This window comes from Muscardinus avellanarius, assembly GCF_963383645.1.
Source record: "Muscardinus avellanarius genome assembly, chromosome: 14".
Taxonomy (NCBI): domain Eukaryota; kingdom Metazoa; phylum Chordata; class Mammalia; order Rodentia; family Gliridae; genus Muscardinus; species Muscardinus avellanarius.
The window spans coordinates 56,593,664-56,620,670 of NC_137800.1; the positions used below are offsets into that span (position 1 = coordinate 56,593,664).

Genomic DNA, 27,007 nt, shown 5'->3' on the forward strand with positions numbered 1-27,007 from the left:
TGTGCCACCATGCCTGGCTTCTAGCCCTATTGTTATTCTTTATTTTGAAACAGGGTCTCACTGAATTGCAAAGGGCCTAAGAAGCTGAGATTGTCACTGAACACAGATCTTCCTGTCTCCATCTTCTCCATGCTGGGATTACAAGGGTGCCCCACCACGCCTGGCTCCTATTTTTTATTCGTTATTTTGAAACGGTTTCACTGAGTTGCAAAGGGCCTCAGTAAGTAGCTGAGGCTGTCTTTGAACTGTGATCCTCCTGTCTCAGGCTCCCAAATGCTGGGATTACAAGCGTGTGCTACCATGCCCGATTTTTTATTTTTTTACTTTGAAACAAGGTCTCACTAAGTTGTGGAAGGCCTCACTAAGCAGTTAAGGATTTCCAAGAACCATGATCCTTGAAATACTGGGATTACAAGCATGTGCCACCATGCCCGTGTACCAGCCCTATTTTATTATTTTATTTGGAAACGGTCTCACTAAGTAGCTGTTGCTGAGAGCCTCACTAAGTAGCTGAGGCTGGCTTCAAACCTGCACAATCCTCCTGTCTCAGCCTCCCATGTACTAGGATTACAAGCAAGACATTTTCAAAAGTAGGATTAATATGATATCAATAGACAATAAGGTCGAATGTAGTGGCATACGCTTGTAATCTCAGCAGTTGGGAGACTGAGACTGGAGGATCTGGGTTCACGGACAGCCTCAACTATTTAGTGAGGTCCTTTGCAACTCAATGAGACCCTGTTTCAAAATAAAGACTAAGAAATAGGGCTGGGGGGTGAAGCTCAGATGTAGAATACTTCTGGGTTCCATCCCCAGTACCACAATAAAATAAAATAAGGAGTATGAGAGAAACAGAAGATAATTCTAAGGTTTTATTTATTTATTTTTATTTTTTTGGGTGTTACTGGGGATGGAACCCAGAGGCTTTCTACCTCCTAGCTATACTCCCAGACCTTTTTTATATTTTATTTGGAAACAGGGTCTTACTAAGTTGCTGAAAGCCTCACTGAGTAGCTGAGGCTGGCTTCCAACCTGTGCGATCCTCCTGTCTCAGCCTCCCAAGATTACAAGTGTGCGCCACCACACCCAGCAATTCTAAGGTTTTATTATTTCACACGCACAGGAATAGAAAGGAGGAGTAATGGGTTTTTTTCGTGTGTGTGTGTGTGTGTGTGTGTGTGTGTGTGTGCAGTCTGAGGATGGAACTCAGGAGCATTTGACCTCCGAGCTTAATCCCCTGTCCTATTTTTTATTCTTTAATTTGAAACGGTCTCACTAAGTTGCAGAGGGCTTCACTAAGTAGTTAAGGCTGTCGGCGAACCATGATCTTCCTGTCTCAGCCTCCTGAATGCTGGGATTATAAGCATGTGCCACCATGCCCGGTGGTAACAGGTTTTTTATGGAAAAGAATGGTTTACTTTTGTACTAGAAGAACTAATGATTGGTTAAGAAAGGAGCTTAAAAAAATACAGACATGGCAAAAGTTTATGTCCTGACTTTGTTTCATTTATACTGAAAGCCAGTGAATATGGTGGTTACTGTGTGCCAAGCTCTGTGGAATTGATTACAGAGGGATTGGTGATTTTGTTTTAGCTGGGGTGTTTGTGGTACTGGGGATGGAAACCAGGGGCATTCTACCTCCAAGCTATATCCCCAAATATCCCCAAACCTATTTTTTATTCTTTTTTTTTTTTTAAACATGATCTCATTAAGTTGCAGAGAATCTCACTAAGTACCTGAGGTGGTCGGCAAACCTGCAATCCTCCTGACTCAGCCTCCCAAGTACAGGGATTAAAAGTGTGCACCACTGTGCTTGGCCTGTGTGTGTGTGTGTGTGTGTGTGTGTGTGTGTGTGTGTGTGTGTGTGTATGCGATGGAATCCAGAGGCATTCTACCTCTGAGCTACATTCCCAGTCCTATTTATTATTATTATTTTTTTCTGGGCCTAGGGATGGAACCCAGAGGCATTCGACCTCCAAGCTATACCCCTGCCCATTTTTATTCTTTATTTTGAAACCAGGGTCTCACTGAGTTGCAGAGGGCCTCACTAAATAGGTGAGGCTGTCCGGGAACCATAATCCTCCAGTCTCAGCCTCCTGAATGCTGGTATTACAAGTGTGCGCCACCACTATTTAGTGAGGCCCTTTGCAATTCAGTGAGACCCTGTTTCAAAATAAAGAATAAAAAATAGTGCAGGGGGTGTAGCTTGGAGGTTGATTGCCTCTGGGTTCCACCCCAGACCTGCAAAACAATAAATAAATAAATAAATAAATAAATAAATAAATAAATAAATAAATAGACTAAAAAATTGGGCTGGGGATGTAGCTAAGAAGGTAGAATGCCCCTGGATTACATCCCCAGTAAAGAAGAAAAAGAGGAGGAGGAGGAGGAGGAGGAGGAGGAGGAGGAGGAGGAGGAGGAGGAGGAAGGAAAAAAAAGAATACAATCTGTGAGACCCTCAGCAACTTAGTGAGATCCTGTTTCAAAATGAATAAGGCTTGGGATGTAGCTCAGAGATAGAATACCCCTGGGTTCCATTCCCAGTACCCCCCCAAAATTAAAAATTAAAATTAAAATAGGGCTGGAGGTCTAGCTCAGAGGTAGAATGCCCCTGGGTTCAATCCCTAGTTCCAAATATATATACACATATATACGTATATATATAACTATAAATATACAGGTATATATGGGCTGTCCACTTGTAATCCCAGCATTTGGGAGGCAGAGATTGGAGGATCTTGGTTTGTGGACAGCCTCAGCTACTTAGCAAGTTCCCTTGCAACTCAGTGAGACTCTGTTTCAAAAAATATAAAGACTAAAAAAAATAGGACTGAGGGTGTAGCTTGGAGGTAGAATGCCTCTGGGTTCCATCCCTAGTACTGGAAAAAAAAAAAAAATAGGGCTGGAGGCATAGCTCAGAGGCACAATGCCCCTGGGTTCCATCCCCAGGACCGCTAAATAAATAAATAAATAATTAAAAATAGGGCTGGGATAGGCTGTAGCTCAGAGGTAGAATGCCCTTGGGTTCCATCTCCAGTACTACAAAAAAAAAAAAAAAAAAAAGAAAGAAAGAAAGAAAGAAAAAAAAGAAAGAAAGAAAAGAAAAGGATTAATTTTAATTTACTCTGACCTTCTTCTGAGAGTTACTACTTCTCAAAACAGAAAAATTGAACACACTAATTTCACATAATTGTAATCAAATTTCTTTTGCCACAAAAACTTTATACTCTTGCCACATGTAACACTCATAATTATCTTTGTTTTAGTTTATATTTCAAACAACAAAAACGTTTAGAAAGAGGCATATGAAAAAATTGGCACCTTAGTTTATAGAATAGAGTTTAGCTTCAGCTAGGTTCTGTGCATCTATTAGTGTGAGTTTAAGGTTAGGAAACCATGAGTGACAGGCTTTCATTGTAACTGGGCATATTTTAAATTTACTTTCACTTGTCTAAAAAGAGAAACCAAACCACAGATGATTTTTTATACACTTAATAAATTTTACTATTTAATTGAGAACATTCCTTATTTACTTGTTTATTAGTACTGGGGCTTGAACCCAAGGATATCCTATCTCTAAGCTACACCCCCAGCCCTTTTTGTTTTTTATTCTGAAACAGGGTCTAAGTTGCTGAGGTTGGCTTTGAACCTGTGATCCTCCTGTCTCAGCCTCTCAAGTACTGGAATTACAGGCATGTGCCAACACACCTGGTTATTTTGAAAATTATGGCATGTTTTGCGTATAGTGCACTTACACATCTTTTTTGGTCTGCATGATTAAACCCAGGTTTCTGTACATACTAATGAGCAGGCCTTCTGCTATTTGTGTGTGTGTGTGTGTGTGTGTGTGTGTGTGTGTGTGTGGTACTGGGGGTGGAACCCAGAGGCTTTCTACCTCCGGGCTATACTTCCAGACCTATATTTATACTTTATTTGGAAACAAGGTCTCACTAAGTTGCTGAGAACCTCACTCAGTAGCTGAGGCTGGCTTCGAACCTGTGCGATCCTCCTGCCTCAGCCTCCCAAGTGCTGGGATTATAAGCGTGCGCCATCACACCCGGCTTCCAGCCTTTTTTTTATTCTTTATTTTGAAACAAGGTCTCACTGAGTTGCTGAGGTCCTCACTAAGTCCCTAAGGCTGGGTACAAACCTGCAGTCCTCTTGTCTCAGCCTCCCAAGTACCCCGCCCCCTTGGCAAGGACTGGCTGTATTGCATAGGCTCATCTCCCGCTCTCAGGCTCAGGTGATCTTCTTGCCTCAGCTTCACTTGTAGTCAGCATTATAGGCTCATATGATTGCATCAGGCTCTTCAGTTTTGACTAATGCATAATTACGTAACTACACTAGATCCATGGTGTTCATCTTTTTTTTTTTTTTAATACTCCCAGACCTATTTCATATTTTATTTGTAAACAAGGTCTCACTAAGTTGCTGAGCGCCTCACTAAGTAGCTGAGGCTAGTTTTGAACCTGTGCGATTCTTCTGTCTCAGCCTCCCAAATGCGAGAGTTACAAGTGTGCACCACTATGCCTGGCTTTTGTGTGTGTGTGTGTGTGTGTGTGTGTGTGTGTGTGTGTGTTACTAGGGATGAAACCCAGGGACTTTCTACCCCAGAGCTACACTCCCAGACCTATTTTATATTTTATTTGGAAACAGGGTCTCACTAAGTTGCTGAGAACCTCACTAAGTAGCTGAGGCTGGCTTTGAACCTGCACAATCCTCCTTTTTCAGCCTCCCCAAGCACTGGGAATACAAATGTCCGCCACTATGCCTGGTTCCAAGGTGTTCATCTTTTTTTTTATTTTATTTTATTTTATTTTATTTTATTTTATTTTCGTGGTACTGGGGATGGAACCCAGAGGCTTTCTACCTCCGGGCTATACTCCCAGACCTTTTTTATATTTTATTTGGAAACAGGGTCTCACTAAGTTGCTAAGAGCCTCACTAAGTAGCTGAGGCTGGCTTCGAACCCGTGTGATCCTCCTGTCTCAGCCTCCCAAGAGCGGGGATTACAAGCGTGTGCCACCACGCCCAGCCGAGGTGTTCATCTTTAGAAAATATATTCTAGGATCGGAATTTGAGAGTTAATTTTTTTGTGGTACTGGGGTTCCTGGAAACCCTTCTACCTCCAGGCTACACTCCCAGACACCTATTTTTTATATTTTTATTTGGAAACAGGGTCTCTTAAGCCAGCGAGGCTGGCTTCTAACCTTTGCAGTCCTTCTGTCTCCACCTCCCAAGCGCGGGGAATTACAAGCGTGCACCACCACGCCTGGCCTAATTTGAGATTTAATTTTTAATTTTTTTCTTTTTGGCACTGGGGATTGAACCCAGGGCATTCTACCTACGAGCACCCTCAGTCCTGTTATATTCTTTATTTTATTTTATTTTTTGTGGGTTTGGGGATGGAACCCAGGGACATTCTACTTTGAGCTACACTCCCAGCCTTTTATTTTATTTTATTTTTTTTTTTTTTGGTGGTACTTGGGGTGGAACCCAGAGGCTTTCTAGCTCCGGGCTATACTCCCAGACCTATTTTATATTTTATTTGGAAACAGGGTCTCACTAAGTTGCTGAGAGCCTCACTAAGTAGCTGAGGCTGGCTTCGAACCTGTGCGATCCTCCTGTCTCAGCCTCCCAAGTACAGGGATTACAAGCATGTGCCACCACGCCCAGCCCAGCCCTATTTTTTATTCTTTATTTTGTTTTTTTTATTTATTTATTTTTTTTGGTGGTACTGGGGTTCCTGGAAGCCCTTCTACCTCCGGGCTACACTCCCAGACCTCTTTTTACATTTTATATTTGGAAACAGGGTCTCCTAAACCAGCGCGCGCGGCTGGCTTCGAACCTGCGCGATCCTCCTGTCTCTGCCTCCCAAGCGCGGGGATTACAAGCGTGCGCCACCACGCCCGGCTTATTCTTTATTTTGAAACAGGGTCTCGCTGAGTTGCAAATGGCATCCCTAAGTAGCTGAGGCTGTCGGTGAACCTGTGATCTTCATTTTTTTTTTAATTCTTAAATGATCTCATATTTTGCCAGTGGGAGCCCTTTCTGGCTTCTTTTCTCTTTTTTTTTTTGGCGGTACTGGGGATTAAACCCAGGGGCATTCTACCTCTGAGCTACACTCCCAGCCCTATTTTTTATTCTTTATTTTGAAAAACAGTCTCACTAAGTTGTGTAAGCCTCACTACTTTAAGTAGCTGAGGCTGGCCATGAATTTGCAATCCTTCTGTCTCACCCCCCACCTCCACCACCAGGTACTGGGATTACTAGTATGAGCCAACATGCCTGGCCCACTCCAAGCCCTTTTATTCTTTTATTTTGAAACAAAGTCTCATTAATTGCTGAAGGTCTTGCTAAATTGCTAAGGCTGGCCTGGAATTGTGGCCCTCTGTGTTGGCCTTCCAAGTACAGGATTACAGGCATGTGCCTTTGTGCTCTGCACCATCCTCTTTTTGAACCAGACAGGTTCCATCCTTGTTTGAATTTCATTCTTTCTTTCTCCTGGAAAGAGGGGGAGCAGAGACCACAGATTCAAGCCACTTGGTGGGTGGATTTGGCCTTTTCCCTGCTGCCTACTTCCCATATAAGAAAGTAGCTACATAGAAATCAGCCAAAGTGGCCAGGTGTGGCAGCTCTTGCTTGTAATCCTAGGGACACTGAAACAGGAAAATAACAGGTTTGCGGACAGCCTCAGCAATTGAGTAGGGTTTTCTGCAATTTATTGAGACTTTGTTCCAAAATAAAAATAAAATAGGGTAGGGTTGAGGCTCAGAGGTGAATAACCCTGGTAACACATACAATACATACCACACCCCCCCCAAAAAAAAAAAAAAAAAAGAAAAGAAATCAGACAAAGCAGTATCTCAGAGGCTACCGGATAAATAGGGTCTTGCTAAATTTTCCAGGTTGGCCTCGAACTTGTGATTTTCCTGCTTCAACTTTAGGAATAGCTGGGATTAAGGTGTGCATCATCACACCCTTCAGACTATTGAGTTTTTTTTTTTTTTTTGTTTTTTTTTTGGAGGTTGAATCCAGGGGCATTCTGCCTCCAAGCTATACCTTCAGCCATTTATTCATTCATTCGTTCATTCATTCATTCATTTATGGTACTGGGAATGGAACCCAGAGGCATTCTACCTCAGGGCTACATCCCCAGCCCTATTTTCTTTTTATTCTTTATTTTGAAACAGGGTCTCATTGAGTTGCAAAGGGCCTCACTAGGTAGCTGAGGCTAGCTGTGAACTGCAATAACCTGTCTCAACCTCCTCAATGCTGGGATCGCAAGTGTGTGCCACTGTGCCCTGCTTTTTAAAGTTTTTTATTTTTTTATTGGTGCATTTTAGTCATACCCTTTCTTTGTTTGGAACAGGGTCTCACTAAGTAGCTGAGGCTGGCCACGAACCCCAATTCTCACCCTCCCAAGAACTGGGATTACAAGTATGCCAATGCCCAGCAGACTATTGATTTTTTTGGTGGTGGTACTGGAGGTGGAACCCAGTGGCTTTCTACTTCTGGGCTATACTCCCAGACGATTTTATATTTTATTTGGAAACAAGGTCTCACTAAGTTGCTGAGAGCCTCACTCAGTAACTGAGGCTGGCTTTGAACCTGCGCGATCCTCCTGTCTCAGCCTCCCAAGCTCTGGGATTACTAGCGTGTGCCACCATGCCCAGTGACTATTGAGTTTTAAGTTTCATGAGTGTAATTATTTGCTTTTTTTTGTTTTTTATTTGCTGTACTGGGGATGGAACCCAGGAGCATTCTACCTCTGAGCTATACCCCAGCCCTAATTTTTATTCTTTATTTTAAAACAGGATCTCACTGAGTTACAAAGGGTCTCACTAAGTAGCTGAGGCTGTCAGCGAACTGCAATCCTCCTGTCTCAGCCTCCCGAATGCTGGGATTACAAGTGCCCGGCCACCATGCCTGGTTTGTAATGCTTGTATCTTATTTCTCACTATGAAAATACTGATTCCCACTTTTGTTTTTTCACAATACTGGGGTTTGAACCCAGGGGCATTCTAGGCATTCTACCTATGATCTACACCCATACCCTTGTTTTCCTTTCTTTTTTATTTTCTTTTTCCTTCTTTTTTTTTTTTTTTTTTTTGGCGTTACTAGGGATTTACCTCCGAGCTATACCCTCAGCCCTATTTTATTCTTTTTTTTGAAACAGGATTGCACTAAGTTGTGCAACCTCACCAAGTAGCTGAGGCTGCCAGAGAACTTGCTACCCTCCTGTCTCAGCCTCCCAAGTATTGAGATTACAAACATTGCACCACCATGCCTGGCTCCCTGCTTTGTTTTTTTATTCTTTATTTTGAAACTGGGTTTCACTGATTTGCAGAGATCCTCACATAGTAGCTGAGGCTGGCCACGGACCTGTGCTCCTCCTGTGTCAGCCTCCCAAGTACTGGGTGATAGATTAAATAGGCACGGCGGGTCCCTCGGGGCGCACAGATAAACGGGAAGTCCGATATGGATGCCATAAGCCTTTATTCGCCGGAGGGTCAGTGCACCTTTCCCGGGCAGTTCCTTCTCCTGCCCCCGCTCGCGGGAGCCGGCGAGCGAGAGAGTGCACATCTGTTTGTGTCTCTTGTCTCTCTGTCTCACTGTGTCCCGCGGGATGGGAGATCCCCCTTTTTAGTAGGGGGGCGTCCCCCCCACCTGTGGGAAACACGGAACTCTCGCAAGGTAGGGAGGCGGCTTCCGGCCCCTCCCCTGCGGGGCAGCGGCTCAGACCTTTCACTGGGATTACAAGTGTGTGCCACCCATGCCTCACCTTATTCCTGCTTTTACCAGCATAATTAATTTTCATTTGTAGCTATGATACCCACACAACAGTATCAAAACAGCAGTTCTGAGAGTCACCAGGTCTTCTGCTCTTGCCTCGTGGGACTGCCCAGGAACTGACCCGGAATGTGACAGCAGAGCCATTCCTGGAAGCAGCTATTGCCAGCTATGCCCTATGTCAATGAGGCAGCGCCATTCAGCACATACAGGGGAAGGGTTTGTGGGTTTGATACAACTGGAACCTTTGTGTGGTGCAGCTGAATTCCCTTTTCCTCTTTTCTATAAAAGCTACATTTTATTTATGCTTTTTCTCTGTATATACACACACCAATATCAACTATTTTGTTTGTTATCAGATTTCTTGCAGTTATTTTTTTGGCTGTTTATGTTTTTGGTCTATAAGGTATATCCCACTAAAGATGTCATGTCAGTTAAATTACTGTCCTTTTAAATTCACTTAAAATACGCTGGGCGTGGTGGCGCACTTGTAATCCCCGAGCTTGGGAGGCTGAAACAGGAGGGTCGTGCAGGTTCGAAGCCAGCCTCAGCTACTTAGTGAGGCTCTCAGCAACTTAGTGAGACCCTGTTTCCAAATAAAATATAAAATGAATCTGGGAGTATAGCCTGGAGGTAGAAAGCCTCTGGGTTCCACCCCCAGTACTACCCAAAACAAAAAACAAATAAATTCACTTAAAATATCCCCCCCCCCTTTTTTAGAGATTGAATCCAGGAACAGTCTATCTCTGAACTATATTCCCAGCCTTCTTTATTGTTTATTTAATTTTTAAATTTCTTTTTTTTTTTTTTTGGTACTGGAGATGGAACCCAGGGACATCCTACCTCTGAGCTATACTCCCAGTTTTATTTTTCATTCTTTATTTTAGTTTTTTATTTTTTATTTTTATTTTTATTTTTTATTTTTGTAGTACTGGGGATGGAACCCAGGGGCATTCTACCTCTGAGCTACATCCCCAGCCCTATTTTTTTTTTTTTTATTCTTTCTTTCTTTCTTTCTTTGTGGTGGTACTTGGGGTTCCTGTAAACACTTCTACCTTCGGGCTACACTACCAGACCCATATATATATATTTTATTTGGAAACAGGGTCTCTTAAGCCAGCAAGGCTGGCTTCGAACCAGCGCCATCCTCCTGTGTCCGCCTCCCAAGATTGGGGATTACAAGTGTGCGCCACCATGCCTGGCTTTATTCTTTATTTTGAAATAGAGTCTCACTGAGTTGTAAAGGGCCTCACTAAGTAGCTGAGGCTGTTTGGATCCTCTTGCTCAGCCTCCCAAATACTGGGATTTCAAGGGTGCAACACCATGTTGGCTTATTGTTTATTTTGAAACATAGTCTCACTGAATTGCTGAGGCTGGCCTCCAACCTTCAATCTTCCTTTCTCAGCCTTCCAAGTAGTGGAATTACAGGCATTTACCACCATGCTTGGCTAAAAGGCTTTCTCTTTGGAGGTGGTTCTACCAACTCAGTACTCAGTGTTTTTGTTTTGTTTTGTTTTGTGTTCTTTTTTGTTGTTGTTTATTGTTTCCTTTTTTGGAATTGAAAAAGATTTTGCTACCTTTTATAATTTTGTGAAATATTTGTAGTTCTAAAGTCAAGTGTAGTAAATAAGGTATGTTGCTATATTCTACTCTCTCTCAATCCTTCCCCTCAGTGTTTTTTCCCCCATTTTATTATTATTTTATCAATACTATGACTACCACTACTACCACTACCCCTACACTAGTACTACTACTATTTTTGGTGCTGGGGATTGAACCCAGGGACATTCTACCTCCAAGATACATCATCAGCCATTTTACTTTATTTGGAAACGGTCTCACCAAATTGCTGAGAGCCTCACTGAATTGCTAAGGCTGGCTTTGAACTTGTGATCCTCCTGTTTCAGCCTCCCAAATACTGGGATTACGGGTGTGTGTGCCACCATGCCCACTCTTTCCTTTTTTTGTGGCACTGGGCATTGAACCCAAGGGTATTATACCTCCAAGCTATACTCCCAGCCCTATTTTTTATTCTTTATTTTGAAACAGGGTCTCACTAAATTGTGGAGGGCCTTACTAAGTAGCTGAGGCTGGCTTTGAACCTATGATCTTCCCATGTCAGCCTCTCAAGTACTGAAATTACAAATCTGTACCACCATATCTGGCTTCCTCTCACTTTTTATTATAGAAACTTTCAAAAATATATGAGGGGCTAGTATAAAAACTTCCAGGTATTTGTCTTTTAGCATCAGCAATTTTCAGTTTACTATTCTTATTTATTTATACATCCAAGCATTTGTCATACTGGTAGTTACTGTAGTCTTTTTTTTTTTTTTGCAGTACTGGGGATGGAACCCAGGGCATTGTACCTCTGAGCTACACCCTCAGCCCTATTTTTTATTCTTTATTTTGAAACACAGTCTCACTGAGTTGCAAAAGACCTCACTAAGTAGCTCAGGCTATTCGCAAGGGAGGGCATGAGACAATATTGGGGATTTGAGGGGTCAAGAAGAGTGAAATAGTTGTTCTGGAGAGTGAGAATCATACTAAGATACTAAGGAGTATACTATGATTATTAGCAATGTTGAGTACTTACTAGATATTCATGGTAATATATATGTGTGTGTGTGTGTGTGTGTGTGTGTGTGTGTATATATATATATATATATATATGTATGTATATATATATGGGGTTTTGGGGATGGAACCCAGGGGCATTCTTCCTCCCAGCCATATATATAATTTTTTTTGGGGGGGAGGGGTCTGGGGATGGAACCCAGGGGCATTCGACCTCCGAGCTACACCCCCTGCCCTATTTTTTATTCTTTATTTTGAAACCGGGTCTCACTGAGTTGCAGAGGGCCTCATTAAGTAGCTGAGGCTGTCCGCAAACCGAACTGTGATCCTCCAGGTCTCAGCCTCTTGAATGCTGGGATTACAAGCGTGCACCACCACGCCCGGCTCTTTTTCTTTTTCTTTTTCTTTTCCTTTCTTTCTTTTTTTTGTGTGGTACTGGGGGTGGAACCCAGGGGGTTTTCTACCTCCAGTAGAAAACAGGGTCTCACTAAGTTGCCAAGAGCCTCACTACGTAGCTGAGGCTGGCTTCCAACCTGTGTGATCCTCCTTTTTCAGCCTCCCAAGCACTGGGATTACAAACTTGCGCCACCACGCCCAGCTCTGGTCAAAAGTTTGAAGTGAAACCAGGCCGGGTGTGGTGGCCCAGTTCATAAGGACAGAAACCAGGATAGTATTGGTTCACTACCTCTGGGCTGAATCAGTTTCAGCCCTTATTTATTTATCTATCTATTTATTTATTTATTTATTTAGCAGGTCTGGGGATGGAACCCAGGGGGCATTCTATCTCCGAGCTACGCTCTCAGCCCTATTTTTTTTATCCTTTATTTTGAAACCAGGTCTCACTGAGTTGCAAAGGGCCTTGGTAAGTAGCTGAGGCTGGCGGTAAACCGTATCCTCCGGTCTTAGTCTCCCAAATGCTGGGATTAGAAGCATGCTTCATCATGCCCGGCTTAGCCTCAGCAGTTCAGCAAGCCCCTGTATCAAAATTAAAAATAAAAAGGGGTGGGCGTGTGGGTCAGAGGTAGAATATCTGAGTTCAATCCCTTGTACCCCCCAAAAAATCTACCAATGAATTTCTTTTTGAAACCTATTTTTTTTCTTTCCTTTTCATGTACTGGGGATTGAACCCAGAGACATTCTAATATCTCTGAGCTATATATACCCCAGACCTATAGTTTGTTTGTCTATTTATTTATGGCACTGGGGATGGAACACAGGGGTATTCTACCTTTGAATTCTATTTTTTATTTATATATAATCATCTATTATAACCTTGGGGATTGCACCCAGGGGTATTCTATCTCTAGGTACACCCCTGACTCTTTTTTATTTTTATTTTGAAACGGGATCTTTCTAGATTGATGATGAAACGGGGTTTCTTGAGAAGAAACACGGCATTTCCTTAAGATGAAACGGAGGGCGTTTCCTTACCGGATTCTTGTCTGCGGTGAGAGAAGAATGACACCCGCAGGCTGCAGGAAGGGGAGTAAAAGGTTTATTGGAAGCAACAGGGAATAGGAAAAAGTGGCCGAACACCCCTAGGAGCTATCAGGGCTCTGGTGTCCAGCAGCTGCCTTCAGGTCACTACCCGAGTGTAGCCTGGGCCAAGTGCCTTCAGTTGCAAGCTGCTTTCTCCCAAAGTCCACACAATCTACCAGAAAAGAAGTGCAGGTCACCCTAGGGGCTCTGGTCGGCCTTGATGTCCAGCAGAGGCCTTCAGGTCACTACCTGTGTGTAGCCCAGGTCAAGTACCTTCAATTGCACCCCACCTTCTCTCAAAGCTAACGTGACCTGTGAGAGAGAGAAAAGCTCCCCAACAGGGAGGGGTTCCCAGAGTGGGTAACCATCCTGGGGTCTGGTCTAGGGGTTTATATATTTCTGCATGTCTTCTGTTGGTTGGAGTCTGGAAGGCAGTTCTTAAAATATGCATAGGGTATTTGCTTGTCCTTTGATGGGTCTCCTTTCAGTAGAGGTGTCAGACTTGCTCCAGTGATGTCTCCTGGATTTGCTGATTAGTAAACAGATGGTTTTGTGAAGCTTTGGTCATTCTTATCTCTGAACCTTGCAAGAGCTGGTCTCTTTTTAGAGCCTTGGAAGTTAATTAGTATTCTTCGCCCCTTAGGAAATTAAGCTTTTCTACCAAGGACTCTTCCCTATCTGCCTACTTCCTTTCTACCTCCTCAATGAGATTCTTACTAATTTGCTGAAACTGGTCACAATTTTGTCATTGTCCTCTACTAGGATTGTAAGTATGTGCTACCAAGCCAACTTACTTTTATTTTTATTTATTTTATTTTTGTTTATTTGTTTGTTTTGTGCTGCTGGGGATTGATCCCAGAGTGTTCAACTTTTGAGCTACACCCTCAACCCTATTTTATTTTTATTTTTAAATGGGGTCTTGGTAGGTTGATGAGTTTCACTAATTGCTGAGGCTATCTTTGAACCTATTATCTTGTCTCAGCCTCTCGAGTCCTGGGAGTATAGGAGTATGCCACCACATCCAGCTTTTATTTATTATTATTATTAATTTTTTTTTGCAGTACTAGGGATGGAACCGAGGGGTGTTGTACCTCCAAGCTATACCCCCAGCCCTATTTTTTAGTCTTTATTTTGAAAGAGTGTCTCACTGGGTTGCAAAGTGCCTAAGTAGTAGCTGAGGCTGTCAGTGAACGGCGATTCTCTTGTTTCAGCCTCCTGAATGCTGGGATTACAAGAGTGCACCACCATACCCGGCTTACTTATTAATATTATTGTTATTTTTGGTACTGAGGATTGAATCCAAGGGCATTCTGTCTCTGAGCTATACCACATGTGTTTCGTATTTTTTTTTATTTTGAATTAGGGTCTCTCATCTAGGCTGTTGGCGCAAGCTTATAATTCCAGTACTTGGGAGTCTGAGACAGGAGGGTCAAAGGTTCATGGCCAGTTTTAGCTACTTAATGAGGCCCTCTGCAACTTAGTGAGACCCTGTTTTCAAATAAAGGATAAAAAATAGGACGGGGGTGTAACTCAGTAGAATGCTTCTGGGTTTGATCACCAGTTCCAAATGAATGAATAAATAAATAAATAAATAAATAAATAAATAAATAAATAAATAAAAAATAGGGCTGAGGTGGGCATGGTGGCACATGGTTCAAATCCCAGCATTTTGGAGGCTGAGATAGGAGGATCTGGGTTTGTGGATAGCTCAGCTACTTAGGCTCTTTGCAACTCAATGAGACCCTGTTTCCAAATAAAAAAAAAAATAGGGCTGGGAGTGTAGCTCAGAGGTAGAATGCCCCTGAGTTTCATCCTCAGTACTGGAAAAAAAAAAAAAAAAAGAGTGGGGAATAGAGTTTTGCCTTGTTGCTGAGGTTGCTCTCAAACCTTTACTTCTCCTTCTCAGCTTTCCAATTACTGGAATCATAGGGATGTGCCACCATACCTGGAATGCTTTATTTATTTACTTAGTGGTACTGAAACGTCTTGTCTACGGTGAGCGAAGAATGACACCCGCAGACATCAGGAAGGGGAGTAAAAGGTTTATTGGAAGCAGCAGGGAATGGGGCAAGGGTGGCTGAACACTCCCAAAGGGGCTGGAACTCTGGGTCCAGCAGCTGCCTTCAGGACAATACTTGAGAGTAGCCCAAGCCAAATTGCCTTCAGGTGCAGGCTGCTTTCTTCTGTGCCAGAAGGGAATAGAGAAAAGTGGCCGAACACCCCATAGGGGCGGTCGGAACTCCGGGGTCCAGTAGCTGCCTTCAGGGTCACTACCCGAGTGTCGCCCGAGCCAAGTGCCCATCAGTTGCAAACTACTTTCTCCCAGCGTCCACGCGATCTGCCAGAAAAGAGGTACAGGTCACCCCTAGGGGCCTGGCCAGCCATGATGTCCAGCAGAGGCCTTCAGGTTACTACTCGAGAGTCGCCTGAGCCATGTGTCCTCAGATGCACTCTGCCTTCTCAACACGACCTGACCTGCGAGAGAGAGAGAGAGAGAGAGAGAGAGAGAGAAAGAAAACAGCTCCCCAAAAGGGGAGGGGGTCCTGAGCGGGAAAGTCCAGGCCTTGCCTGACTGCTTGCAAGTCCATTTGTGGTTAGGGTGACTTTTGGGATTCCAAGGAGAATTTGCATAGGGCATTTGCAAGTCCTTTGAAGGGTCTCCTTTCAGGAATGCCAGACTTGCTCGGTGGGTTTGTTGATTAGGAAACTCAGGATGGCTTTGTGAAGCTCTGGCCTTCTTATCTCCTGAGCCTTTGGAATTTCAGGCATTTGTCGCCCCTCAGGAAACTCAGGAAATTAACTTTTTTCTACCAAGGCCTTTTCCCTATCTGCCTATTTCCTTTCTACCTCCTCAGTACTGGGGATTGAACCCTGTGGTATTCTACCTCCGAGCTACATCCCAGCCCTATTTTATTCTTTTTTTTTTCTTTTCTTTTTTTCTTTTTCTTTTTTGCAGTACTGGGGATAGAACCCAGGGACATTCTACCTCTGAGCTATACCCCAACCCAGCTTTATTTTTTTATTCTTTATTTTGAAACAGGATCTCACCGAGTTGCAAAGGGCCTCACTAAGTAGTTGAGGTTGTTCATGAACTGAGATCCTCCTGTCTCGGTCTACCAGATGCTGCTGGGATTACAAGCGAGCACCACCACGCTTGGCTTTTTTTTTGGGGGGGGGGGTGGTACTGGGGCTCCTGGAAGCCCTTTTACCTCCGGGCTACACTCCCAGACCTGTTTTTTTTTGTTTGTTTGTTTTTTTACTTTTTTATGTGAAAACAGGGTCTCAAGCCAGCCAGGCTGGCTCCGAACCAGCACAATCCTCCTGTCTCCGCCTCCCAAGTGCGGGGATTACAAGCGTGCGCCTCCACACCCGGCCACGCTTAGCTTTTATTCTTTACTTTGGAACAGGGTCTCATTGAGATGTGACTGACCATGAACCCTGATTCTCCTGTCTCAGCCTCCTGAGTACTGAGATTACAAGCATGTGCCACCACCTCCGGCTATTATTGGTGTATTTATTTATTTATTTATTTATTTTGGTGGTACTGGGGATTGAACCCAGGGGCATTTTACCTCTGAGAAACACCCCCAGACCTATCATTTTCTTTTTCTTTTTCTCTCTCTCTCTCTTTTTTTTTTTTTTTTTTTTTTTTTTTGGTGGTACTGGAGGTGGAACGCAGGGGCTTTTCTACTTCTGGGCTATAATCCCAGACCTATTTTATACTTTATATGGAAAAGAGTCTCACTCCTTTCTCAGCCTCCCAAGCACTGGATTACAAGCATGCACCACTACGCCTGGCATGACCTATCATTTATTCTTTATTTTTAAGCAGGGTCTCACTAAATAGCTGAGGCTGGCCATGAACCTATGATCCTCCTGTCTCAGCCTTCTAAGTACTGGGATTACAAGTATATGCCCACTACACCAGTCTTATTTTTTTTTTTTGTTTAATCTAAGAACATTTTATTTTATTTATCTATTTTTTTGTGGGTCTGGGGATGAAACCCAGGGGCATTCGACCTCCAAGCTACACCCCCTGCCCTATATTTTATTCTTTTTTTTTTTTTTTTGGTGGCACTAGGGTTCCTGGAAAACCTTCTACCTCCGGGCTACACTTCCAGACCTATTTCTTTAAAATATTTTTATTTGGAAACAGGGTCTCTTAAGCCAGCAAGGCTGGCTTCGAACCTGGGCGATCCTCCTGTCTCTGCCTCCCAAATGCGGGGATTACAAGCGTGCACCACCTCCTGCCCATGCGCTACGGGCCTGCATTTATAGAACAAAATTGCTCTGACTGATCTGGGCATGGTAGCGCACGCTTGTAATCTCTGTGCTTGGGAAGCTGAGACAGGAGGATCACGCAGGTTCAAAGCCCCTTGTTGGCTTAAGAGACCCTGTTTCCAAATAAAAATATAGCCAGGCATGGTGGCGCACGCTTGTAATCCCTGTGCTTGGGAGGCAGAGACAGGAGGATCGTGCAGGTTCGAAGCCAGCCTCGTCGGCTTAAGAGACCCTGTTTCCAAATAAAAATATAAAAATAAGTCTGAAACTGCACAGGTTTGAAGCCAGCCTCAGCTACTTAGTGAGGCTCTCAGCAACTTAGTGAGACCCTGTTTCCAAATAAAATATAAAATAGGTCTGGGAGTATAGTCCGGAGGTAGAAAGCCCCTGGGTTCCATCCCCAGTACCACCACCAAAAAAAAAAAAAAAGAATAAAAAAAAAAAAGAATAAAAAATAGGGCAGGGGGTGTAGCTTAGAGGTCGAATGCTCCTAGGTTCCATCCCCAGACCCGCAAAAAATAAATAAATAAAGATGTATGTGCTTGGGCTGGGCATGGTGGCCCACACTTATAATCTCAGTATTTAGGAGGCTGAGATAGGAGGATCACAGGTTCGGGACAGCCTTAGCAACTTGTGAGACCCAGTTTCAAGGTAAAGAATAAAATAGGACTGGGGGTATAACTTGGAGGTAGAATGCCCCTGGGTTCAATTCGCAATGCAAAAAAAAAAAAAAAAAAAATGGTGTGTGCTTGAACTAAACTTTACTAGTAAAATATCTTTATGTTCCAACATTGTTAGGTGAACCATCTTCTCAACCATGGCAAAGAACTGTTTTGTTGCACTAATCAAATTAATACAGGCTGAATGTTATATATCTAAAATGGTTGGGACCAGATATATTTCAGATTTTAGATTTTTTTAGGATTATGGAATATTTGCATAGATACATTATGATTGGCCCTCAAATCTAAATACAAAATTCAGCTGGGCGTGGTGGCACACGCTCCCGCAATCCCAGCATTCGGGAGGCTAAGACCAAGAGGATCGTGGTTCACGGACAGCCTCAGCTACTTAGTGAGGCCCTTTGCAACTTAGACCCTGTTTCAAAATAAAGAATAAGCCGGGCGTGGTGGCGCATGCATGCTTGTAATCCCCGCGTTTGGGAGGCTGAGACAGGAGGATCACACAGTTTGAACCCAGCCTCAGCTACTCAGTGAGGCTCTCAGCAACTTAGTGAGACACTGTTTCCAAATGAAATATAAAATGGGTCTGGGAGTATAGCCCGGAGGTAGAAAGCCTCTGGGTTCTACCCTCAGTACCACCCCAAAAAAAGAAAAAAAAGAATAAGGTGGGCATGGTGGCACACGCTTGCAATCCCCGCGCTTGAGAGGCTGAGACAGGAGGATCGCGCAGGTTGGAAGCCAGCCTCAGCTACTTAGTGAGGCTCTCAGCAACTTAGTGAGACCCTGTTTCCAAATAAAATATAAAATAGCTCTGGGAGTATAGCCTGGAGGTATAAAGCCTCTGGGTTCCACCCCCAGTACCACACACACACACACACACACACACAAATCAAAATAAAGAATAAAAAATAGGGCAGGGAGTCTAGCTCAGAGGTCAAATGCCCCTGGGTTCCATCCCCAGACCCGCAAATAAATAAATAAATAAATTAAATAAATAAATACAAAATTCATGTATGTTTCATATGTACTTTAAATGCATAGCCTGATGGCAATTTTATACAATGTATTTAACAGCTCCATTTTTCATTTGTTTATTTAGTGCTATGTATTGAATCCAATGGCTTCAAGTATAATAGTAGGCAGCTAAGTACTCTATTGCTGATTTTCACCCCAGTGCATACACCTATGTGTTGACTGAATGATTGGCCTCCTTACATGAGGTCTGGTATAAGTTTCTTTCTTCCTTTTTTTGTTGTGGTACTGGGGATTAAACCCAGGGACAGACATTCTACCTCTGAGCTACCTCCAGCCCTTTTTTTTTTTTTTCTTTTTTTTTTTTTTTAATGTCTGGGGGTGGAACCCAGGATCATTCGACCTCTGAGCTACACCCCCTTCCCTATTTTTCATTCATTATTTTGAAACAGGGTCTCAGTAAGTTGCAGAGGGCCTCACTAAGTAGCTGAGGCTATTTGCGAACCATGATCCTCCAGTCTCAGCCTCCCGAATGCTGGGATTACAAGTATGTGCCACCATGCCCAGCCTCCCAGCCTTATTTTTATTTTTTATTTTGAGAAAGGGTCTCACTAAGTTGTGGAATGCCTCACTAAGTAGCTGAGGCTGACTGAGAATCTGCAATCCTCCTGTCTGAGCCTCCCAAGTACTGGGATCACAGGTGTGAGTCATTGTCCCTGGCTTAATAGTGGTTTTATAGTAGGATTTTGCCTATTGTCTTTTTAAATTTATTTTTTATTTTATTTTACTTTTTTGCGGTACTAGGGATGGAACCAGGGGCATTCTACTTTTGAGTTGCACCCCCAGCCCTATTTTTTATTCTTTATTTTGAAACTGAGTAAGGACATAAGTAGCTGAGGCTGTCTGTGAACTGTGATCCTTTGGTCTCAGCCTCCCAAATGCTGGGATTACAAGTGTGCACCACCAAGCCTGGCTTCTTTTAATTTTTTTTTAATAGTTGGTATTGGGGATTGAACCCTGGGGCATTCTACTTCTGAGTTAAACTCCAGTCCTAATTTATTTTTACTTTGAACTGTGGTCTTCCTAGGTTGATGAGTCTTACTACTTCATCAGGCTGTCCTTGAACCTGTGATCCTCCTGTCCTAGCCTACAAAGTACTAGGATTATAGGTTTGTGCCATCACGCCTGGCTATTTTTTATTTTGTACTAGGGTCTCACTAAGTTGCAGAGGGCTTGGCTAAATTATTGAGGCTGGCTGTGAACCTGTGATTCTCCTGTTTCAGCCTCCTAAGTACTAAGATTAGAAGGGTGCACCACTGTGTCTGTTTTCTTTTTTTTCTTTCTGTTTTCTTTTTTGATATTTATGCCCTGCCTCTCTCAGTCTGTCTCAATAAAAAATGCAAGTGTTATTAAAAATGAATTTATTTTTCTTTGTTTCTTAGGAGCAACCACCATATTCTGGCTATAGTTCTAACTACTGGAATTCTCCTGCACGACCTAGGGCCCCGTACCCAAGTACATATGCTGTGAGACAAGAATTACAAGGCCAGGTAAGGCCCAGCTTTACAAATATTTTTTTTCCATTCTCCCAAAAATACTTACCAGCAGTATTTGCATCTCCAGTGTTTACACTTGAGACAACTTGTGGAGTACAGATATTTACTATACCGAAAAAGATGATTAAGAACTGATCACCTAGCTGGGCGTGGTGGTGCACACTTGTAATCCCAGTACTTGGGAGACTGAGACAGGAGGATCATAGGTTCACAGCCAGCCTCAGCTACTTAGTGAGGCTCTCCACAACTTAGTGATACCCTGTTTCAAAAAAGAATAAAAAATAGGGCTGGGGGGTATAGCTCTAAGGTAGAATGTCCCTGGGTTCCATCCCTAGTACTGCAAAAACAAAAAACAAAACAAAAAAACCTGATCACCTGGGTACAGCAGTACACTCCTGTAATCCAGTACTTGTGAAGCTAGGACAGGAGGTTCACAGGTTCGAGGCCAGTCTCAGCAATTTAGTGAGACCCTCAGCAACTTGGCAAGACCCAATTTCTAAAAAGGGATGGGGGTATATCTCAAAGGTAGAATGCACCTGTCTCCATTAAAAAAAAAAAAAGAATACTGATTATTATCCACACTTCAGTTACATTAAGATTAGAGATAGCCTGGCGTGGTGGCGCACGCTTGTAATCCCCGTGCTTGGGAGGCAGAGACAGGAGGATTGTGCAAGTTTGAAGCCAGCCTCGCTAGCTTAAGAGACCCTGTTTCCAAATAAAATATAAAATAGGTCTGGGAGTGTAGCCTGGAGGTAGAAGGGTTCCATCCCCAGTACCACAGTACCACCAAAAAAAAAGATTAGAGATAGATTCTGTTTAGAAATGGCAGCATGCTGAAGCTGGTCATGGTGGCGCACGCCTGTAATCCCAGCATTCAGGAGGCTGAGACCAGAGGATCGCGGTTCGTGGACAGCCGTAACTACTTAGTGAGGTACTCTGTAACTTAGTGAGACCCTGTTTCAAAATAAAGAATAAAAAATAGGCTGGGTGTGGTTGTGCATGCTTTTAATCCCAGTGCTTGGGAGGCTGAGACAGGAGGATCGCACAGGTTCGAACCCAGCCTCAGCTACTTAGGCTCTCAGCAACTTAGTGAGACTCTGTTTCCAAATAAAGTATAAAACAGGTCTGGGAGTATAGCCTGGGGGTAGAAAAGTCCCTGGGTTTCACCCCCAGTACCACAAAACAAAAACAAAAAACCCAACAATATAAAAAATAGGGCTAGGGATGTAGTTCGGAGGTAGAATGCCCCTGGATTCCATCCCCAGTACTGGAAAAAAAAAAAAAAAAATAGGCAGCATGCTGCCTATTTTTTTTTTAAAAGGAGAAAGGTTTAATATTTATCTTTAGAACCTGAGTAAATTTTTTTCTTTCTCTTTTTAAATTTTTTTTATTTTTGTGTATGTTACTGGAGATTGAGCCTAGGGACATTCTACCTCTAAGCTAGACCCCCCCACCCCCAGGCCTTTTTTTTTTTTTAATTGAGACAGAGTCTGGCTGGGTTATTGAGAGTCTTGCTAAATTGCTAATGCTATCCTTGATTCTCCTGTCAGGCTGTGCCGGCCTAACTGAAAATTTCATTAAAAAATTATTTTCTTTTCTTAGAAACAGATATTAGGGAAGCTGCAAATAAAAACACATGAAACCAAAAGTAACTGGGGAAGGCAATTTACTTGTGCTCAGAAGGGTGCAAGCATGTGAGTGAGCAGCTCAGCCTCTCCCTCTAATGCAGAGGCCACTGCGCCGCCCCCATGGCTGGAGCGAGACTTTACAAGCTAATCCTGCTTTGACTGGTTTTCCCTGGGCAGATTTTACAAAAGGAGAAACGTGAAACCAATATATCCCAGAGTGGAACAGACAGACACGTGTACAGAGTTACCAAATGGAACCCTAAACTACAGCTACAGAATGGAAGTCTGCCAGTTTCTATGTGATCTGTAACTTTGATAGAAAAGATATATTTTTCTCTCTTTTTCTCTCTTTTTTCCTTTCCTTTCTCCCTCTCTCCCTTACCTTCCTTACCTTCTCTTCCTACCTGTTCTTTCTTATACTAGAGGTGGGACCCAAGCCATTCTATCTCCAAGCTGTACTCCCAGCCCTGTTTTATTAGAAACAGAGTCTCACTAAGTTGCTGAGGGCTAAATTGCTGAGGCTGGCCTTGAACCTGGTGATCCTCCTGTCTCAGACTCCCAAATACTGCTATTACAGGCATGTGCAGGTATTACCACCACGTGCAGCTCTGAATTTTTTCTTAATGAGTCTTTATTTTCAGAACTTGTAGAAATTTCAAAATGTGTGAGCTTTTGTTGTTGTTTTTGTTTTGTACTGGGGATTGAACCCCTAGAATTGTACTTCTGACTCCACCCCAGCCCTTTTTATTTTGTACTTTGAAATGGGCTCACTGAGTTGCTGGGGTTCTCTCTAAATAGCCAAGAGAAGCATCAAACCCAGGCTTCTCCAGGCTCAGCCTCCCAACTACTTACAGGTGCACACCACCATGCCTGGCTGCGTTTTTAAAAAAATTAAGCTGGGCATGGTGGCACACACTTGTAATCCAAGTACTTGGGAGTCTGAGACGGGAGATTTACAGGATCAAGGCCAATCCTAGCAACATAGCTCGGCAACTTAGTGAGACCCTGTTTCAGAATAAAAAAAAAATAAAGGCCTGGGGATATAGCTTAGATGTAGAATGCTGGGTTCAGTCCCCAATAACACACACACACACACACACACACACACACACACACACACACACACGAGACATGAGTCTGAGACAGGAATATCACAGGTTCGAAGCTAGCATCAGAACTTCAGTGAGATCCTGTTTAAAAATAGAAGTGAGGAGCAACTCAAAGGTGAAAAATCCTTGGTTCAATCTCTAGTACCACAAAATAAATAAATAAATAATAAATAAAATGTTGGCACTCACCTATTTGCCCTCTACCTGCTTCCTTTGTGTTGTTAGCGTTGCTGTCATGGTCGTTCATTGTTTTGATATATTTGTAAAGTCTATTTCAGTAGCCTTTCCATGTGCAGTAGAGAATTTCCCTCTTACCCCTCCCCCAGGCATATTTTATTCTTTTATTTTTTTTTTTATCTTTTTTGCAGTACTAGGGATGGAACCTAGGGGCATTCTACCTCCAGCTACATCCCCAGCACTATTGTTATTTTTTAGTCTTGCTAAGTAGTTGAGGCTGTCCGTGAACCAGGATCCTCTGGTCTCTGCCTCATGAATGCTAGGATTACAAATGTGTGTCACCATGCCTGGCCTTTATTCTTTTATTTTGAAACAGGTTCTCACTAATGTAATGGTTTGGGATGTCGTCCTAGGTTCTTGTTCTTAGCTAGTTTAGAAAAAATAGTCAGAAATGCACTGCTGTAAGCTCAAACAAAGTTTAATTATTACAGCGGTAGAAAGAAGGGACAGAACAATCAAAGCACTTTGTCAGAGGTACACCATGGAGTGCCTTGAAAGTAAGACATTGAAGTCTCTGAAAACATAACTCTTTTTGTGTGTGTGGTACTGGGGATGGAAATCAGGGACATTCTACCTCCAAACTGTACCTTCAGCCCTATTTTTTATTCTTTATTTTGAAACAGGATCTCACTGATTTACAAAGGGCCTCACCAAGTAGCTGAGGCTTTCCTTGAACTGTGATCCTCCTATCTCAGCCTCCCAAATGCTGGGATTACAAAGATGTACCACCATGCCCGGCCATAACATTTTTTATAAGAATTCATTATCTCCCTTTTCCCCATCATACTTAGCCAGTAGTATTTATTTATTTATTTACTTACTTACTTACTTAATCATTTTTGCAGTACCGGGGATGGAAACCAGGGCCATTCTACCTCCGAGTTACACTCAGCCCTATATTTTCTCCTTTATTTTGAAATAGGGTCTCACTGAGTTGCAAAGGGCCTAAGTAAGTTGAGGCTGTTTGCGAATTGCTATCCTCCTGTCTCACCCTCCCAAATGCTGGGATTACAAGTGTCTGCCACCACGCTCAGCAATAATATTTTTTTTTTTTGTGTGTGTGTGTGTGTGTGTGTGTTACTGGGGATAGAACTCAGGGCATTTGACCTCCAAGCTACACACTCAACCTTATTTTTTATTCTTTATTTTTATTTTTTAATTTTTGGTGGTACTGGGGGTGGAACCCAGAGGCTTTCTACCTTCAGGCTATACTCCCAGACCCATTTTTATATTTTATTTGGAAACAGGGTCTCACTAAGTTGCTGAGAGCCTCACTAAGTAGCTGAGGCTGGCTTTGAGCCTGTGTAATCCTTCTGTCTCAGCCTCCCAAGTGCGGGGATTACAAGCGTGCGCCACCACTCCTGGCTTTATTCTTTATTTTTGAAACAGGGTCTCACTGAGTTGGAAAGGGCCTAAGTAGCTGAGGTTCTCCGCGAACCACAATCCTGTCTGAGCCTCCCGAATGCTGGGATTATAAGTGTATGCCACTATGTACCCAGCAACAGTAAACTTTTTTTTTTTTTTTTGGTGGTACTGGGGTAGAACCCAGGGGCTTTTCTACCGCTGGGCTATACTCCCAGACCTATTTTATACCTTATTTGGAATAATAGTTTGGGTAGGTGATCTAAAACTATGGTTAATAGGAGGCTGAAACTGGAGAATTGTAGTTTCAAGACAAGCCTCAGCAAGTTAGTGAGGCCGTATTTCAAAAATAAAAAATAAGCAGGCATGGTAGCATATACCTGTAATACCAGTACTTAGGAGGCTGAGACAGAAAGATCATAGGTTCAAGAATAGTCTCAGCAACTTAGTGAGACCTTGTTTTCAAACAAAAAATAAAATAGGCTGGGGGGAGAGGGGTGTAGCTTAGAGGTAGAGTGCCTCCGAGTTCAATTCCTAGTACTACAAAATAGATAGATAGATAGGTAGGGCGGGCTGGGGATGTAGGTGAGAGGTAGAATGCTGGTTTTAATCCTTATCATCATCATTATTATTATTATTATTATTATTATTATTATTATTGTACTGGGGATGGAACCCAGGGGAATTCTACCTCCAAGCTACATCCCAATCCTATTTTTTAGTTTTTATTTTGAAGCAGGGTCTCACTGTGTTGCAAAGGGCCTCACAAAGTAGTTGAAGCTGTCCGTGAACTGTGATCCTTGCTGTGTGCCACCACATCAGGCCTTTAATCCTCATTATTAAGAAAAAAAAATGGAACAAAAAGAAAATAACCCTATATTTAAGCAGGGGTAGGAACATATCTCAGTGGTATGCCTCTTGCACAAGGCCCTGGATTCAAACCACAGTCCCATAAAAACAAACCAAAAAATCAAACCAGGTGCAGTCAGTGGTGCACACCTCTAATCCCAGGTACTTAGGAAGCTGAGGCAAGAGGATCAGAGTTTTGTTTTGTTTTGTTTTTTTTGGTGGTACTGGGGGTGGAACCTAGGGGATTTTTTTTTTTTTTTACCTCTGGGCTATACTCCCAGACCTATTTTATACTTTATTTGGAAACAGGGTCTCACTAAGTTGCTGAGAGCCTCACTGAGTAGCTGAGGCTGGCTTTGAATCTGTGCAATCCTTCTGTCTCAGCCTCCCAAGTGCTGGGATTACAAGCGTGGGCCACCACGCCTAGCTGAGGATCAGAGTTTTAATGGAGGTCACCCTTGGCAGTTTAGTGAGAGAGACCTTGTCTCAAAATTAAAAAATAAAAGGGCTGGATGCATAGGTAGCTCAGCGGTAGAAAGCTTGTCTAGTTCCTTCCAAGTCTTGAAAAAAACGAAACAACCAGAAACCACTGCAGTAAGCGATGTATGAGGAATTTGTCTCTGTTGTTGGTTGGTATTATTTGGGAGGCAGGATGGTGATGTAGTACAAAGAACATGGAACATGGACTTTGGAGTCAGATCTGGGATCATTTCTTGTCTCTGCTGTAATAATACTAATCACAAAGATAACATAAATAAGTACTATTTATTGAGCATGCTCTGTACCAGACACTGTACTAAGTTTGTGTTATCTCTCCTCTCTCTCTCTTTTGTAGTGGGGATTGAACCCAGGGGCATTCTACTCTAGCTCTATTTTTTTTTTTTTTAACCCAAGGCCTCCCTAAATTGCTGAGGCTGGCTATGAACCTGTGATCCTCCTGTCTCAGCCTCCCAGGTTTCAGGATTACAATCAGGTGCAACCCTGCCTGGCTTGTGTCATCTCTTCTGATTTTTTTTTCTTCTTGTGGTACTGGGGATTGAGCCCAGGGATATCTACCTCAGACCTATACCCCCAGCCCTATTTCTTATTCTTTATTTTGAAACAGGGTTTTACTTCGTTGCAAAGGACCTCACTAAGTAATTGAGGCTGACCACACACCGAGATCCTCCTGTCTCAGCCTCCCAAATGCTGTGATTACAAATGTGTGCCACCACAACTGGCTTCTTTTAATTTTTATAATAACCCTGCAGGTTTGTAATCTTTGTTAGGAAAATCTAGGGATTAAGGGACATGAGTTGATAGCAAGGAACAGGCTTGTTTTGGTATAAAACCTGGCAGGGAGCAACTGACCAGGTAGAGCACTCACAAGAGTCAGAAGCCTGCTACTTACAGACTTGGGGCTTTTTATGGGGTTAGGAAGGGAGTTAGGGTGCAGGAGCAGTCCTGTATCCTGCCAGTTGGTGGGCTTGGAATTGGACCAA

General features: G+C 43.0%; 1 protein-coding gene across 2 annotated transcripts in view; it reads left to right on the forward strand.

The window, feature by feature from the left end:
• BAG4 (BAG cochaperone 4) overlaps positions 1–27,007 on the forward strand; it is a gene marked incomplete at both ends in the record, with an annotated part of 40,379 nt that overhangs the window by 6,669 nt on the left and 6,703 nt on the right. Inside the window, one exon of one of the 2 annotated variants that reach the window (XM_080710927.1) lies at positions 20,228–20,335. The exons of the other annotated variant lie outside the window; for it this stretch is intronic. Within the exon in view, the coding sequence (XP_080567053.1) occupies positions 20,228–20,335 (108 nt within the window). The remainder of the gene's footprint in view (positions 1–20,227; positions 20,336–27,007) is intronic. 2 annotated transcript variants of the gene reach the window in all.